The sequence below is a fragment of the Bos javanicus genome, chromosome 8 (genome assembly GCF_032452875.1).
Source record: "Bos javanicus breed banteng chromosome 8, ARS-OSU_banteng_1.0, whole genome shotgun sequence".
Classification (NCBI taxonomy): Eukaryota; Metazoa; Chordata; class Mammalia; order Artiodactyla; family Bovidae; genus Bos; species Bos javanicus.
The window spans coordinates 69,493,515-69,505,874 of record NC_083875.1 but is presented as its reverse complement, the minus strand read 5'-3'; the positions used below and the strand labels follow the sequence as shown (position 1 = coordinate 69,505,874).

The following is a 12,360-nucleotide window of genomic DNA, read 5'->3' as shown; positions in this document are numbered from 1 at the left end:
CCACAAGAGGGGAGCATGTGGATGGCACTGTGGAGACACATCACAGGACTCCCCACTCAGCCTTTGTCTCTGCTGAGCTTCCCTCATGCCATCATACCATTTGCTATAGTAGAGTCTTTGCCTAGGATGTTGATCTGATTGGAACACCCCCACCGCCCCCCCGCCACGTACTCTCTCACACACACTTATATATACTTGTGCACACACTCACACCCTAGAAGAAAGAGTTTAAAAGAGGATCTGGTGCAGAATATCAGGGGAAGCAGAGGAGGGAGGGATTAGCGAGGGCATGGATGGTGGGGCATAAGGGATGTTTCAGGCAGGAGTTGGGGCTGGAATTCCCAAGGAGGGGTGGGGTCTGGAGTCCAGTCAATGGGGCTCAGTGTGAGCATGGCTGTGGGGGCAGCAAGAACAAGCCTGGCTGTGTAGGGCAATGAAGATGCAGTCTGAGTGGGGTGGGCTGGTGGGATCACCAGTAGGCACACTCTATGAAGTTTCATTCTTGCAAGATGAGTAATAAGTCCTGGAGAGCTGGCTGCAGCCATGTGACTGTAGTTGACGTATTGTACTGGGTACTTGAAACTTGCTAAGACTTTAAATGTGCAGACCTTAGGTGTGCTCAGCACAAAAAAGAAATCAAACAAACAAACAAGGTAACGGTAGAGGTGTGAAGTGATGGATGTGATGACTGACTCATGTGAGTATTTCACAGTACTTATGTGTATTGGATTGTGCATCTTAAATATATACAACATTTTTTGGCTATGCCTCGAGCGTTGTGAGATCTTAATTCCCTGACTAGGGATTGAACCTGGGCCTCCTGCAGTGGAAGTGCAGAGTCGTAACCACTGGACCATCAGGGAATTTTCAAATATATGCAATTTTTGATGGTCCATATAACCTCAGTAGGGCTTCCTTGGTGGCTCAGTGGTAAAGAATCTGCCTGCAATGCAGGAGCCCCAGGTTTGATCCCTGGGTTGGGAAGATCACCCGGAGGAAGAAATGGCAACCCACTCCAGTGTTCTTGCCTGGGAAATCCCATAGACAGAGGAGCCTGGTGGGCTGTAGTCCATAGTGTTGCAAAGAGTTGGTCACAACTGAGTGACTAACACTAACACTAATCTCAGTACCCCCAGAGATAAAGAACAGCGGGCTTTTGGAGTCCTGAGATGAGACCTGAGCAGGGATGGGGCCCGGAAGTGGCATCCAGGCCCCTTGGGCATCCCCTGCTGGTGCCCGTCCTGGTTGGGAAGCCCACTCCCTCTTCCCTTTCTCGTGGACACCCGACCTCCAAGTGCCCTCAGGCCTGCCCAGCGTGGCCCCTCCATGCCCCGCTCCCCTCTATTAGGTCACCCCTCCTGATTGGGGCTGCGGTGTGCACGTCACCCTTGGGCAGCTCCTAATTACACTGAACATGCTTCAGCGGCTGCTGGCAGGGCTCAGGGGCTGCTCCACAGACGGTCACCAGCTCAATTTCATGCTAGAGCAACGGGCAACTCGGCTGGTGGGGCTGTGCCACCTGTCAGGTGACCGGGCTCTGGTCTGGTCCCCAGGTCCCTCTGGGCACTGCCAGCCTTCCTCTCCAGCCCCTCGGGGGCTGGTTTCTTTCAGCTCCAGCTTGGGGCTGCAGGCTCACTGTCTCATCTTACACTCGGTTTGGTTACAGGGCGGTTAATGCATGATCTCTATGGAAGACGATGTGCATGAGGAACCTTACCTATATGTTAGCTGTTTTGAATCCCGGGGGCGGGGAGCTGTCTGGCTGGGGGATCCTCCAGACCTGTCTCCCGTAGAGCCCCTTAGGTCTATTGACTAAGTTACTCTGGGAAGGACAGCATGGGCGGCCTTCCCAGGAGAGGGACCCATCCATCACCATCCCTATACCCCCATTTCTTCTCTCAGAAACCGAAAAGGAAGTGCTTTTTTCTTGTTTTTAAATTTTTTGGCATGTGGGATCTTGCCCCACCAAGGATTGAACTCACACCCACTGCAGTGGAAGTGTGGAGTCTTAACCACTGGACTGCCAGGAAGTCCCTCTGATTCTGCTTTAGTCTTTTAAAGACTACTGTTACTACTGGAAGTGCTGGAAGTGCTGAACGAATAAGGCTGCATCTCTGCCCTCAGCTTGGCTAGAGGCTGGTGTGGGTGGTCTGTCCTTCCTCAGCTCTTCTAGCTTGGAGGGGCTCTGTGGTGGCCCTTGGGAATGACTGCAACCCATGGCGACATAAGGGAGTCTCTGATTGAGGGCAGAGATGGGGAGCTGAGCCGGGGAGGGAGGGAGAGGAAAGCTGTGCATCCCAGACACCCCTGGAGAGAGAGGTGAGGTTATTTAACTCTCCTCCTCCTCCTCCTCCACAGGTGGATCCTGGGGGAAGCCTTAGGGACCCTCTTCACTGACTCAGAGATGGCAGCCAGCTGGTGACCCTGCATGAGTGATTGGATGTCAGGAGTGAAGGGCTCTCAGAGCTGCTTCCCAGACCTCAAAGGGTGGAAGCCCAGTGAGGACAGTGACTTGTCCCAGCCTCTGCCTTCCGGACAGTTTTCTTCTGGCTGCACTGTGCTGTCACCTTCTCTGTATCTGCTCCCCCAGAGGACTTTCCCACAGTGGGGGCAGGGTCTGGGGACAGAGGAACTCTTGTCCCCATGGCAGGCAGCTGAGCAGAAATGTGGGGGGTTTTAGGTACCAGAGAGGAGCTGGCAGCTGGGCAGACCCCGAGCTGGCCCTCTGTCTGGGGTCCTTGATACTGTCTAGAGTCTGGCTCTTGTATGTTTCCACTCCTGGCTGTGGTCCCCTCTCCGGGTGGCCCTGCCAGCCTGGTGCTCTCTGGAGCTTGGAGAGAGTGCAGCAGGATCTGCAGAATGGTATCTCCTTCTGTCCCTGCTCTCTCTCTCTCACACACACACATCCCCAGTGTGAATTCCGTCTCTTCTACCCAATGGTCCCTACAGCGGAGAATCCATAGGAGGCTGTTCTACCTCGTGCCCTCATCCAGGGCCCTTTGTTTCTGAAGCCCATGGTGTACCCCCTGGTGTAGGCCCAAGGTCCAGGCTGAGCAAGATGCTGGCCCTTGAACTTGTCAGTCCCTCTGAGTGGAGGGTGTCTCCCTCCCCTCTCTTCAGCTCTCTGCCTTTGAATCCTCCTTGGATGCTGTCCCTTGGGTGGTCTCCTGACTCAGCTCTGGCCAAGCTGCCTTCTCCTTGCTTAGGGCTCCTGTTTGACACCCTCTGGCCCCCATCAGGATGTGTTCTGCTCCCCCAACCAGACGAGCGTCCCTGGAGGACAGGAGCTGCATTGCCGCTTTTGTTATTGTTGAGTCACTAAGTTGTATCCAACTCTTTGCGACCATGGGCTGCAGCTCACCAGGCTTCCCTGTCCTTCACCATCTCCCGGAGCTTGCTCAAACTCACGTCCATTGATGCCATCCAACCATCTCATCCTCTGTCACCCTCCTTCTCCTCCTGTCCTCAATCTTTCCCAGCATCAGTCTTTTCCAGTAAGTTGGCTCTTTATACCAGGTAGCCAAAGTATTGGAGCGTCAGCTTCTGCATCAGTCCTTTGAATGAATATTCATGGTTGATCTCCTTTAGGATTGACTGGTTTCATCTCCTTGCTGTCCAAGGGACTCTCAAGAGTCTTCTCCAACACCACAGTTTGAAAGCATCAATTCTTCGATGCTCAGTCTTCTTTATGATCCAACTCTCACATCCATAAATGACTACTGGAAAAATCGCCCCCTTGGTAGCCCTTACAATCAAGTGCCTAGCACCTGGCATCAAGCAGATGCCCCACACAGGTTGACAAAAAGAGCCCAGGGTCCTGAGCATTCGATTTGTGGGAACTTCCAGCTCTCTGTTCTAGAAAATGGTCTGTTTTGTTGCAGGCAACTCGATTCAGCTTCCCTCCCTCTCATTGGTGCCTTCTGTGTGCTGTGAGGTATGAAGGGGAAGTCTTTCTGTCAAGGGTGCAGGAGGATTGGGTAGCAGGCTGTCCTGTCTGCTGTGATGTGATGGAGCCGCACCAGGGTGGCACAGTGTGGGCGGGGCACACTGGCAGTGGGTTCCCACTGTCCCTGGACTTGGTTTGTTTCTAGTGTCCTTAGCATTCCCCGTGGGTGGCTCTGGGCCAGTTTGCAGGGCCCCATCAGGTCACCTGGAGTCTCATCTTCCCCAGGGCTGCAGGACCTTAGTAACGGAATTTCTCCTTTGCATTCCTTGTCTCTATCAGCCAGTTTCTGCTCTTAACTCTTGCTACTGCCCATGAAATTTGGGGGAATTAAAAATGAGTTGATGGGCTTGCCAAGAGTCCCACCTCCATCTCTCCCTCCTCCTCCCTATTCTCTGGATGATTCTCTTACTGGGCACACAGGCCTATGGCCATCAGAGCATGGGCCCCAGAGGCCCATCAGTGTTTCTATATGCCTATTATGCATATATTTCACCCATCCAAGTACTAACCAGGCCCAACCCTGCTTAGCTTCTGAGATCAGACAAGATCAGGCAGATTCAGGGTGGTATGGCTATAGACAGTATATTTCTTGTTTACAGACTCGGCCCAATTCAAAACTTTGAGAGGCTAACATATTTCTTCTTTTCATCTCTTTCTTGTAGTCATTCATTTATTCATCCATCAGTGCCTTCACTCATTTATTGAATATAAATTCACCGCATGTCACTCTGTTGCAGACACTGAGGCTGACCAGCCTGTGAGGCCTGTACCTTGGTCCTCATACTGGTGGGAGGGTCAGAGTGCATGCTGGCTCAGAGAATTATGGGGCAGGAAGTGATGGGCACACCAAGGGACAAATAAGGCGTTATGGGATCCAGAGGAGGAAGCTGCTTTGGAAGCACAGGACTCATGGAGCAGGTGGACCTTGCTCCAGGGCCAGGAGGAATAGGGAGAATTGATGGATGATGTAGGGATGCAGACACATGGAATGGGGAGGAGTGGGAGAGAAGGGAGCCAAGGCAGGGACTCAGGACAGTGCAGAGCAGCTGAGGAGGGGCTCTGCTGCCGCATCTGGCCTGCTGCCTGTTTGGATAAATCAGGTTTTACGGAACATGGCCCCACCCAGTTGTCACATGTGGTCCATGTGCTGTAGGCAGAGTTGTGTTGGGCTGGATGTGATGGCCGGCAGAGCTTAAAATCGTAATTCTCTGACCCTTTGTAGAAACATCTCCCCCTGACCTTTGAAAGTGAAAGTGAAATTTGCTCAGTCATGTCTGACTCTTTTCGAACCCACGGACTATATGATCCATGGAATTCTCCAGGTCAGAATACTAGAGTGGGTAGCCTTTCCCTTCTCCAGGGGATCTTCCCAACCCAGGGATTGAACCCAGGTCTCCTGCATTGCAGGTGGATTCTTTACCACCTGAGCCACAAGGGAAGCCCAAGAATACTGGAGTGAATAGCCTATCCCTTTTCCAGTGGATCTTCCCAACCTAGGAATCAAACTGGGGTCTCCTGCATTGCAGGCAGATTCTTTACCAACTGAGCTATCATGGAAGCCCCCTGACCTAAAGGAACACAGATCATGAGTTTGTGAGAACACAGAGTTCTGATATGGGAAGGAGGGGGTGGCGAGTCAAACCTGATTTGCAGGATGAAGTGGTGACTGTGAAGAGGTTGCTGAAAGCTTTTGAACTGGGATGTCATGATGCGAAGTGTGATTTGGGAAGATAATCTGACAGCAGGTGGAGATTGATTGTCAAGCGAAGGAGACTGGGGAACTGTTAGCAGAACTTTGCGACAGTCAGCGATAGTCGATAGTCATCAATAAGAAAGGAGGGCTTGTATTAGGGAGGTAGCGGGGAGGGGAGGATGAGGAGTTCCTGGGCATGTGTAGGGGAGGCACTGAGGCCAGGGGCACTGAGATTGGAGGCAGGGGGTGGGGTGGGGAGGGTGGAGGCAGGAACAGAAGCAGGAGACAGGATCGGCCAGTTCCAGCCAGAAGTTTTCCCATAGAGGTGGTGGTGGTGACTGCTCAGATTCCATGGACTGTAGCCTGCCAGGCTCCTCTGTCCATGGAATTCTCTAGGCAAGAATACTGGAGTGCCCTCCTCTTGGGGATCTTCCTGACTCAGGGATCAAACCCCGGTCTCCTGCATTGCAGGTGGATTCTTTACCATCCAAGCCACCAGGGAAGCCCTTCCCATAGAGACAACACTACATTTGGTCCCTTGCACCTGGGCCGGACCCACAAGACCCTGGGACTGCCAGATGTGGCTTTGGGAGTGTGGACAGAGGTGGCCAGAAAGATGAGGAAGGCAATAATTTCCTTCCAACTTCCTGGGCAAAGGGCTCTGTGGGAGAAATTTCTAGAAGGATGAACCTTATCTCTGCTGCCATCCTCTTCCCTCCCTGTTGCCAAGATTATCGGCTGAGATGGACATCAAAGGTGGCCTTGGTGGGCTGTGGGCTCAGAGGACAGCCTGCAGCGTGATGAGGGGGCTTGGGGAGGACACAGCCTCTCCCTTCCCCCCCAGTCTTAGCTGAACTGGTATGGAGTTGACTGTGTGGGTGTTTATTTCTCTCATCGGGCTGTGAACAGGGCTGTGACTCATTCATCTTTGGAACCTCCCGTGGGGAACAGTGGGAGAGTTAATGATGAGGGAGGCGGTGAATTTGAGCCTAAGCCTTGGCCATTGGGTAGTGGAACCTCTTTAGCTCTACATCTCCTCCATCCACCACTGGCAGAAAAGGTCGGCTGACCAGCAAACACCTGCACTGTTCTGTGTGCCTAGGACTGAGGATGGGGGCGGGTGTCTTGGGCTTGCCCTTGGGGGAGGCTACTGGAACCTTCACGCCTTCACTATCTGCTCTGGGTTTTCTGGAAGTCAGGTGGCAGGGTGCGATCTCCATGGGGCTGGGGCTTCTCCCTGGCTTTGCTTCCAGAGCTGGGGTAGCCACAGTCCACCAGCTAAACCCAGTCTCACCTTGAAGCCCCAGTCCTGGGAGTGTGCTGGATGCAGGCTCCGCTTGGCTCTGAGTCATGCTTGGGGGTTAAGGGGCCTTTAATTTGTCTATGCAGAGGAAGTGGCAGCCCACTCCAGTATTCCTGCTGGGAAGATCCTATGAACAGAGGAGCCTGGCAGGGTACAGTCCATGGGGTCACAAAGAGTCGGACACGACTGAGTGACTGAGCACACACATACACATGCTTGGCTTTGCTGTGCCATATGCGTGGTCTCATGTATCTTCACGGTGGGTCAGTGAAGTTTGCTTGACTGTAGATCACTATCTTATAGACGAAGAAGCTGAGGTGCCAGTAGATGAAGGGATTCACCTGGGGTCAGTGGCTGAACCAACTGGAGCCTTGGGCTGTGGTCTCTGGGGCCCTTCCTTCCTTGGATAACAGGGCTCATCCATAGCAGGGACACCAAGGTTTAGGACCCTGCAGTCTAAAAGAGAAAGGCTGGGATGGGTCTCTGAGGACAGCATCTATCAGCTGGATTTTGCAGCACATGAAGGCAGTTCTTGAGGATAGCCAGAGGAAGCCCAGCGTGTCACTGGGCCTCTCAGCACACACTCACTGTGGGCCAAGTCAACCCTGAAGCCTGCCTGGCAGAAGTGCCATTGGCTCAGAAGGGTTTGGGCAAGTTCTGTGGGTGATGGATCCCAGGTGGGTCACTGATAGAGCCTGAGGAGGGTCCTGTCCTGATCTTTACGGGGCCAGTCCTTCCCCCACCAAGTCCCTGTGGCCCCACCAGAGACCACACACTGGGTCGGAGTCCTTTGGCCCTGGCCCTGGGAGATGGCATCCCTTTCTCACAATGACATGGGTCTGAGGAGGGGGTGAAGGGCCCTCTCGTATTCCTTCCCCTTCCCCTCTTTTTCCTCCCCCTCCCCTGCTCCCTCTCCTCCTCCTCTGCTCCCCCCCGTCCGTGGCTGTCAGCTCCCTCTTCCCCCTTCTACTCTCTCCCTCCCTCCCTCTCTGCTCCTTCCCTCCCTTTCTTCCTTGCCCGATGCTCGAATCTCCTTGGACACTTGATCCTGGGCAGTAGAATCCAGTCCCTGGATCCTGTAGAGCCTTTGGGCAGATACCCTTCTGCAGAGTCCCTGGTTGGTGGCTTGGCCGGGCTAGATCTTAGCACTTGCTGCTCCTGGTGCTGTGGTCTTAAACAGGATCTTCCTAGGTCTTGTCCCTGGTTCCACCTCGGCTGTGCTCATTGTCACCATGATCACATCTTCTCCATCAGTAGTGACTTTGCTCTTGGCTGGGGCCTTTGTGTGACAGCTGGGGCCTTGTTTAGCTGACCAGATGCCCTGTAATGTTTAAGGTATTATTAGTACTTCTGGCCAGAAGCAGTGATTTAGGCATAATTTCTTGGGCTTTCCAGTTGCTTCTGGTGGCCAGAGCCAATGGCCAGATAGAATCATCACACCCCCCAGCTGGTTCCCATGGATCACTATTACGATAATAGCAACAAAAGGCTGATTTCATGCACACCCTCTGGTTCTTATTCCTCACCTGGACCACAGAGCTCCCAGGTGCCAGACATCTGTTTCAGAGGAATGGCTAACACCTGACACCATGGCCAGATGTCTGCCTAACCGGCCCCAGTGGCAGACATCACTAATCAATCACAGCTGTCTTCCCCATGAGCCCAGTGAGAGGACTCATGATCTTTCTGGAGCTGGCACTCAGGTGTCAGTTCTGATCTGCAGCATTCATTCATTCATTCTCATCTATTCATTCACAGACTTGTTAATGAATGACAGTTAACAAATATTAATGAGTACAGTAAGTCCCCTACATACAAACCTTCAGGTATCAAACTTTCAAAAATGTGAATGTGTGTTCATATGTCTAGTCATGTAAGGTGTAAGTGAAATTGCAGCTTGCTGTCCATCTCCTATTGCTGCTGATCCTTCATTTCTACCATCTCCCATCTCCTCACCCTTCTGCAGGCAGTAACTCTTCTTGCCTATTTGCTCAGTCCCTGCCCCTGTATGCCAGCTCTTGTACTATATTACTGTACTTTTCAAGGTGCTGAACTGTGAGATTAAAAATGTTTATTTTGTGTTTGCTTGTTTTTATGTATTATTTGTATGAAAAGTATAAACCTATTACAGTACAGTACTGTATGACCGACTCATTGGAAAAGACCCTAATGCTGGGAAAGATGGAAGGCAAAAGGAGAAGGGATGAGATGGTTAGATAGCGTCACTGACTCAATGAACATGAATCTAAGAAAACTCTGGGAGACAGTGAAGGACAAAGGAGTCTGTGTGCTACAGTCCATGGGATTGCAAAGACTCAGTCACAACTTTGCAACTGAAGAATAACAACAACCGCATAGCCGAGTTTGTTGGGTACCTAGGCAAACATTGTTGGACTTAATGAACAAATTGGATTTAGAAACGTGTTCTCAGAATGGAACTTGTTTGTATGTAGGGTACTTACTGTGTAATGTTTATTGAGCAGCTGTTATGCAAGGAAGAAAAGTATGGTCCTTGCCTCGTCAAGTGGAGCTCTGAATGTGGTAGTCAAACCTGGGAGCACCTTATCACTCTATGATGCTGTCAGTTGGAGGGCAGAGTTAGAGCTGTCTTCTTCAGGAGCCCAGAGGAGACAGGACTTAATCACTGTGGGTATCAGAGGAGGGCACAGGTCCCTGTGTTGCCAGTGCTCTTTCTGTGTACCCTGCGATGCCAGCAGTGGATGGCACGGCTGTGAAACGTGGGATCCCATCTGAATGGGGACAAAGCCTGGCCAGGGACCCAGCGCGATGCCAGCAGTGGATGGCACGGCTGCGAAACGTGGGATCCCATCTGAATCTGGGACAAAGCCTGGCCAGGGACCCAGCGCGATGCCAGCAGTGGATGGCACGGCTGCGAAACGTGGGATCCCATCTGAATGGGGACAAAGCCTGGCCAGGGACCCAGCCATGTGACCCACCCTTACTAGAGCCTTCTTTCCCACAGGATCAGGGGCTGAAGGCCAATAACTCCCAAGAGTTAAGCATGTGCTTCACAGAGGTGAGTGAGGGGCACAGTGCGGGTGGGTGCAGGGGCTGAGCGGGGAGGGGAGTTGTTTTCTAGGCGAGGCTTGGACTTGGAGCCCCCAGATTCCATAACACAGGCTGGGCTAGCTCAGCTGCCAGGCTGCCTGAACCGGGGTGGGCGCTCACTCTGTGCGGGGTGAGGATGGGTGGGTGCAGAAGTTACTGCCAGGGCCTTTCCTTGTCTCTTGGGGGAGATGCTCAGGCTGCTCTGAGGCGAGATCCTGGCAAGCCCTCCTGACTCTATAGACATGTGCACCCAGCGGCCTGCTCTGTGCTGGTTCTGGGACACTCCGCAGAGGTGGAGAGATGGAAAAGGACCTGGGCCCTTCCTTGAGGGAGACCCAGCACAGGACTATATCTATGTTTGTGCTAAGTTCCTTCACTCGTGTCCGACTTTTGGTGACCCCTTGGGCTGTAACCCGCCTGGCTCCTCTGTCCATGGGATTTCCCTTGCAAGAATACTGGCGTGGGTTGCCATTTCCTTCCCATTCAGGGTCTCCTTCGGGGACCCTAACCCTAACCCTTCTCCAGGGGATCTTCCTCATCCAGGGATTGAACCTAGGTCTCCCTCATTGCAGACAGATTCTTTACTATCTGAGCCGCCAGGGCAGCCCAGCCCTACTGACTCATTTGTCTTTTTCTCTGCTTCTCTCTCTCTTCTGCTTGGCCGCAGCTCACAACCAATATCATCCCAGGGAGTAAAAGGGTGATCAAACCTAACTCAGGCCCCCGCAGAGCCAGACCGTCGGCTGCCTTGACTGCTGCATCCTTCCTGATGCTGAAGCTGGCCTTGTAGGCTCTGGGGATCCCATCGGGAGATTTCTGAAAGCTACACGGATGAGAACACCCGCCTGACAAAATGGAAACACACACAGACACACACACACACACACACACACACACACTTTGCAAAAAAAAAAAAAGATGTTTTTTCCCACTTTGTCTCTGAACCTGTCTCCTCCCAGGTTTCTTCTTTGGAGAAGTTTTTCTAAACCAAACAGACAAGCAGGCGGGCAGCCTGAGAGCTGGCCCAGAGGCCCCCTGGCCGGGGAAACCCCACGTCGAGGAGGGCACATGGCAGGTCTAGAGATACCCTTCACTTTTCTCTGGGGGTTTTCCTCTCTGGACCCTGCTGCCATGAGACCAGACGACACCCCTACTGCCCAGAGACATGGGCGGGGCCAGGATGGCTGCTGTTCTTCTCAAGCTCCCCTGTAAGGGGACCTGCTGGGGACTGGCGGGGGGCGTCAGGCATCAGGGCAGCAAGGCTGGCCCCTGGGGGTCCAGTTGGGCACCGTCAGCACCTTTACTTGGCTTCCAGGATGGAGTTTATTTCGCCTCCCTGCTCTGAGGGCTGGATCTGACCTGTGGACGGGTGTGGTGCTCTCCCCTTGATCCCCACTGTAGCATGGGGGGGAGAGCTGGGCAGCTCTGGCGGGGCTTGTGGAGCCCAACCTGCCTGGGAGACCCTGCTGGGGGTTGAGAGCAAAACTTGGGAACACCTCAAGGTGGCTTCTTCCTCCTTGGTGGCAAAGAACCTCCTTTGAAATCAGAGAGAAATGATTCCTTGTCCACTCCCTTGGTTTCTTGTGGGTCCCTTTGGTGGGTCTCCCTTTGGAGGGAGGGGCCAGGCACTGAGACTGAGGAGACCACCATGGGCCGTCTCCCGGCACCACGCTCTGGTCTCTGCGACTCCCTCCATCACTCTCCTCCCTGCCTCACTCGCCCACCTTCTCTCTTCTCATTTCTGAGACAAATGCCCACTGCCCACTGTATGTACATAACGCAGCTCCTTTCTCAACATATATGTATATACACATCCGTATACATATATCGTGTGGTTCCCTCTCCTTTCCTTTTTTTAAGAACCTATGGAAATAATACTGTAACAGATGAGCGAAAATGTATTATTGTAAAATTTATTTTTTTTAATAATGTTGTCTATAACGGGGGAAGAAAAGGAGGTGGGCTCCCTGTGTTTCTGCCCCAGTCGGGCTGACGGGGTCGTGGAGGGGAGTTCCTGATTGGTATCACGCGTAGCCAAGGCTCCAATAAACGTACTAGGAAGCAATCTGCCTTCTGCTTCACTCTGGATGTGCTGCCTCTCCTGGTTTGTTCTTGGCCCAGTGCCAACGTCTCTGTTGCTCTCCTGGGGAGCCCTGGGAGAATGTGAGTGTCCACGTGTACACACGTGTGTCTGTCCATTGTGTGTCCTCGGGCCAGGTACTGGGGCTCTGCATGGAGACGATTTTACTTTCCCTGGGTCTGAGTTCCTGGTTGTGCTGAGCCTACTGGTTCATTCACCTGTCATCTCCTCCCTCCCGTCCCGAACAGGCCAATGCCTGCTGGCCCCAA

General features: G+C 52.9%; 1 protein-coding gene and 1 non-coding gene across 3 annotated transcripts in view; one reads left to right on the top strand and one right to left on the bottom strand.

Annotated features, from left to right (window-relative positions):
- Positions 1-12,099, top strand: part of GFRA2 (GDNF family receptor alpha 2) — a 108,859-nt gene extending 96,760 nt beyond the window's left edge. For both annotated transcript variants that reach the window (XM_061426945.1, XM_061426946.1), the window contains 2 exons: positions 9,926-9,979; positions 10,679-12,099. In XM_061426945.1, coding sequence (XP_061282929.1) covers positions 9,926-9,979; positions 10,679-10,801 — 177 coding nt within the window. In that variant the 3' untranslated portion in view covers positions 10,802-12,099. The remainder of the gene's footprint in view (positions 1-9,925; positions 9,980-10,678) is intronic.
- Positions 791-863, bottom strand: TRNAG-UCC (transfer RNA glycine (anticodon UCC)). The gene has a single exon. It is a non-coding gene; the product is annotated as a tRNA-Gly (tRNA).
- Positions 12,100-12,360: the final 261 nt, after the last annotated feature.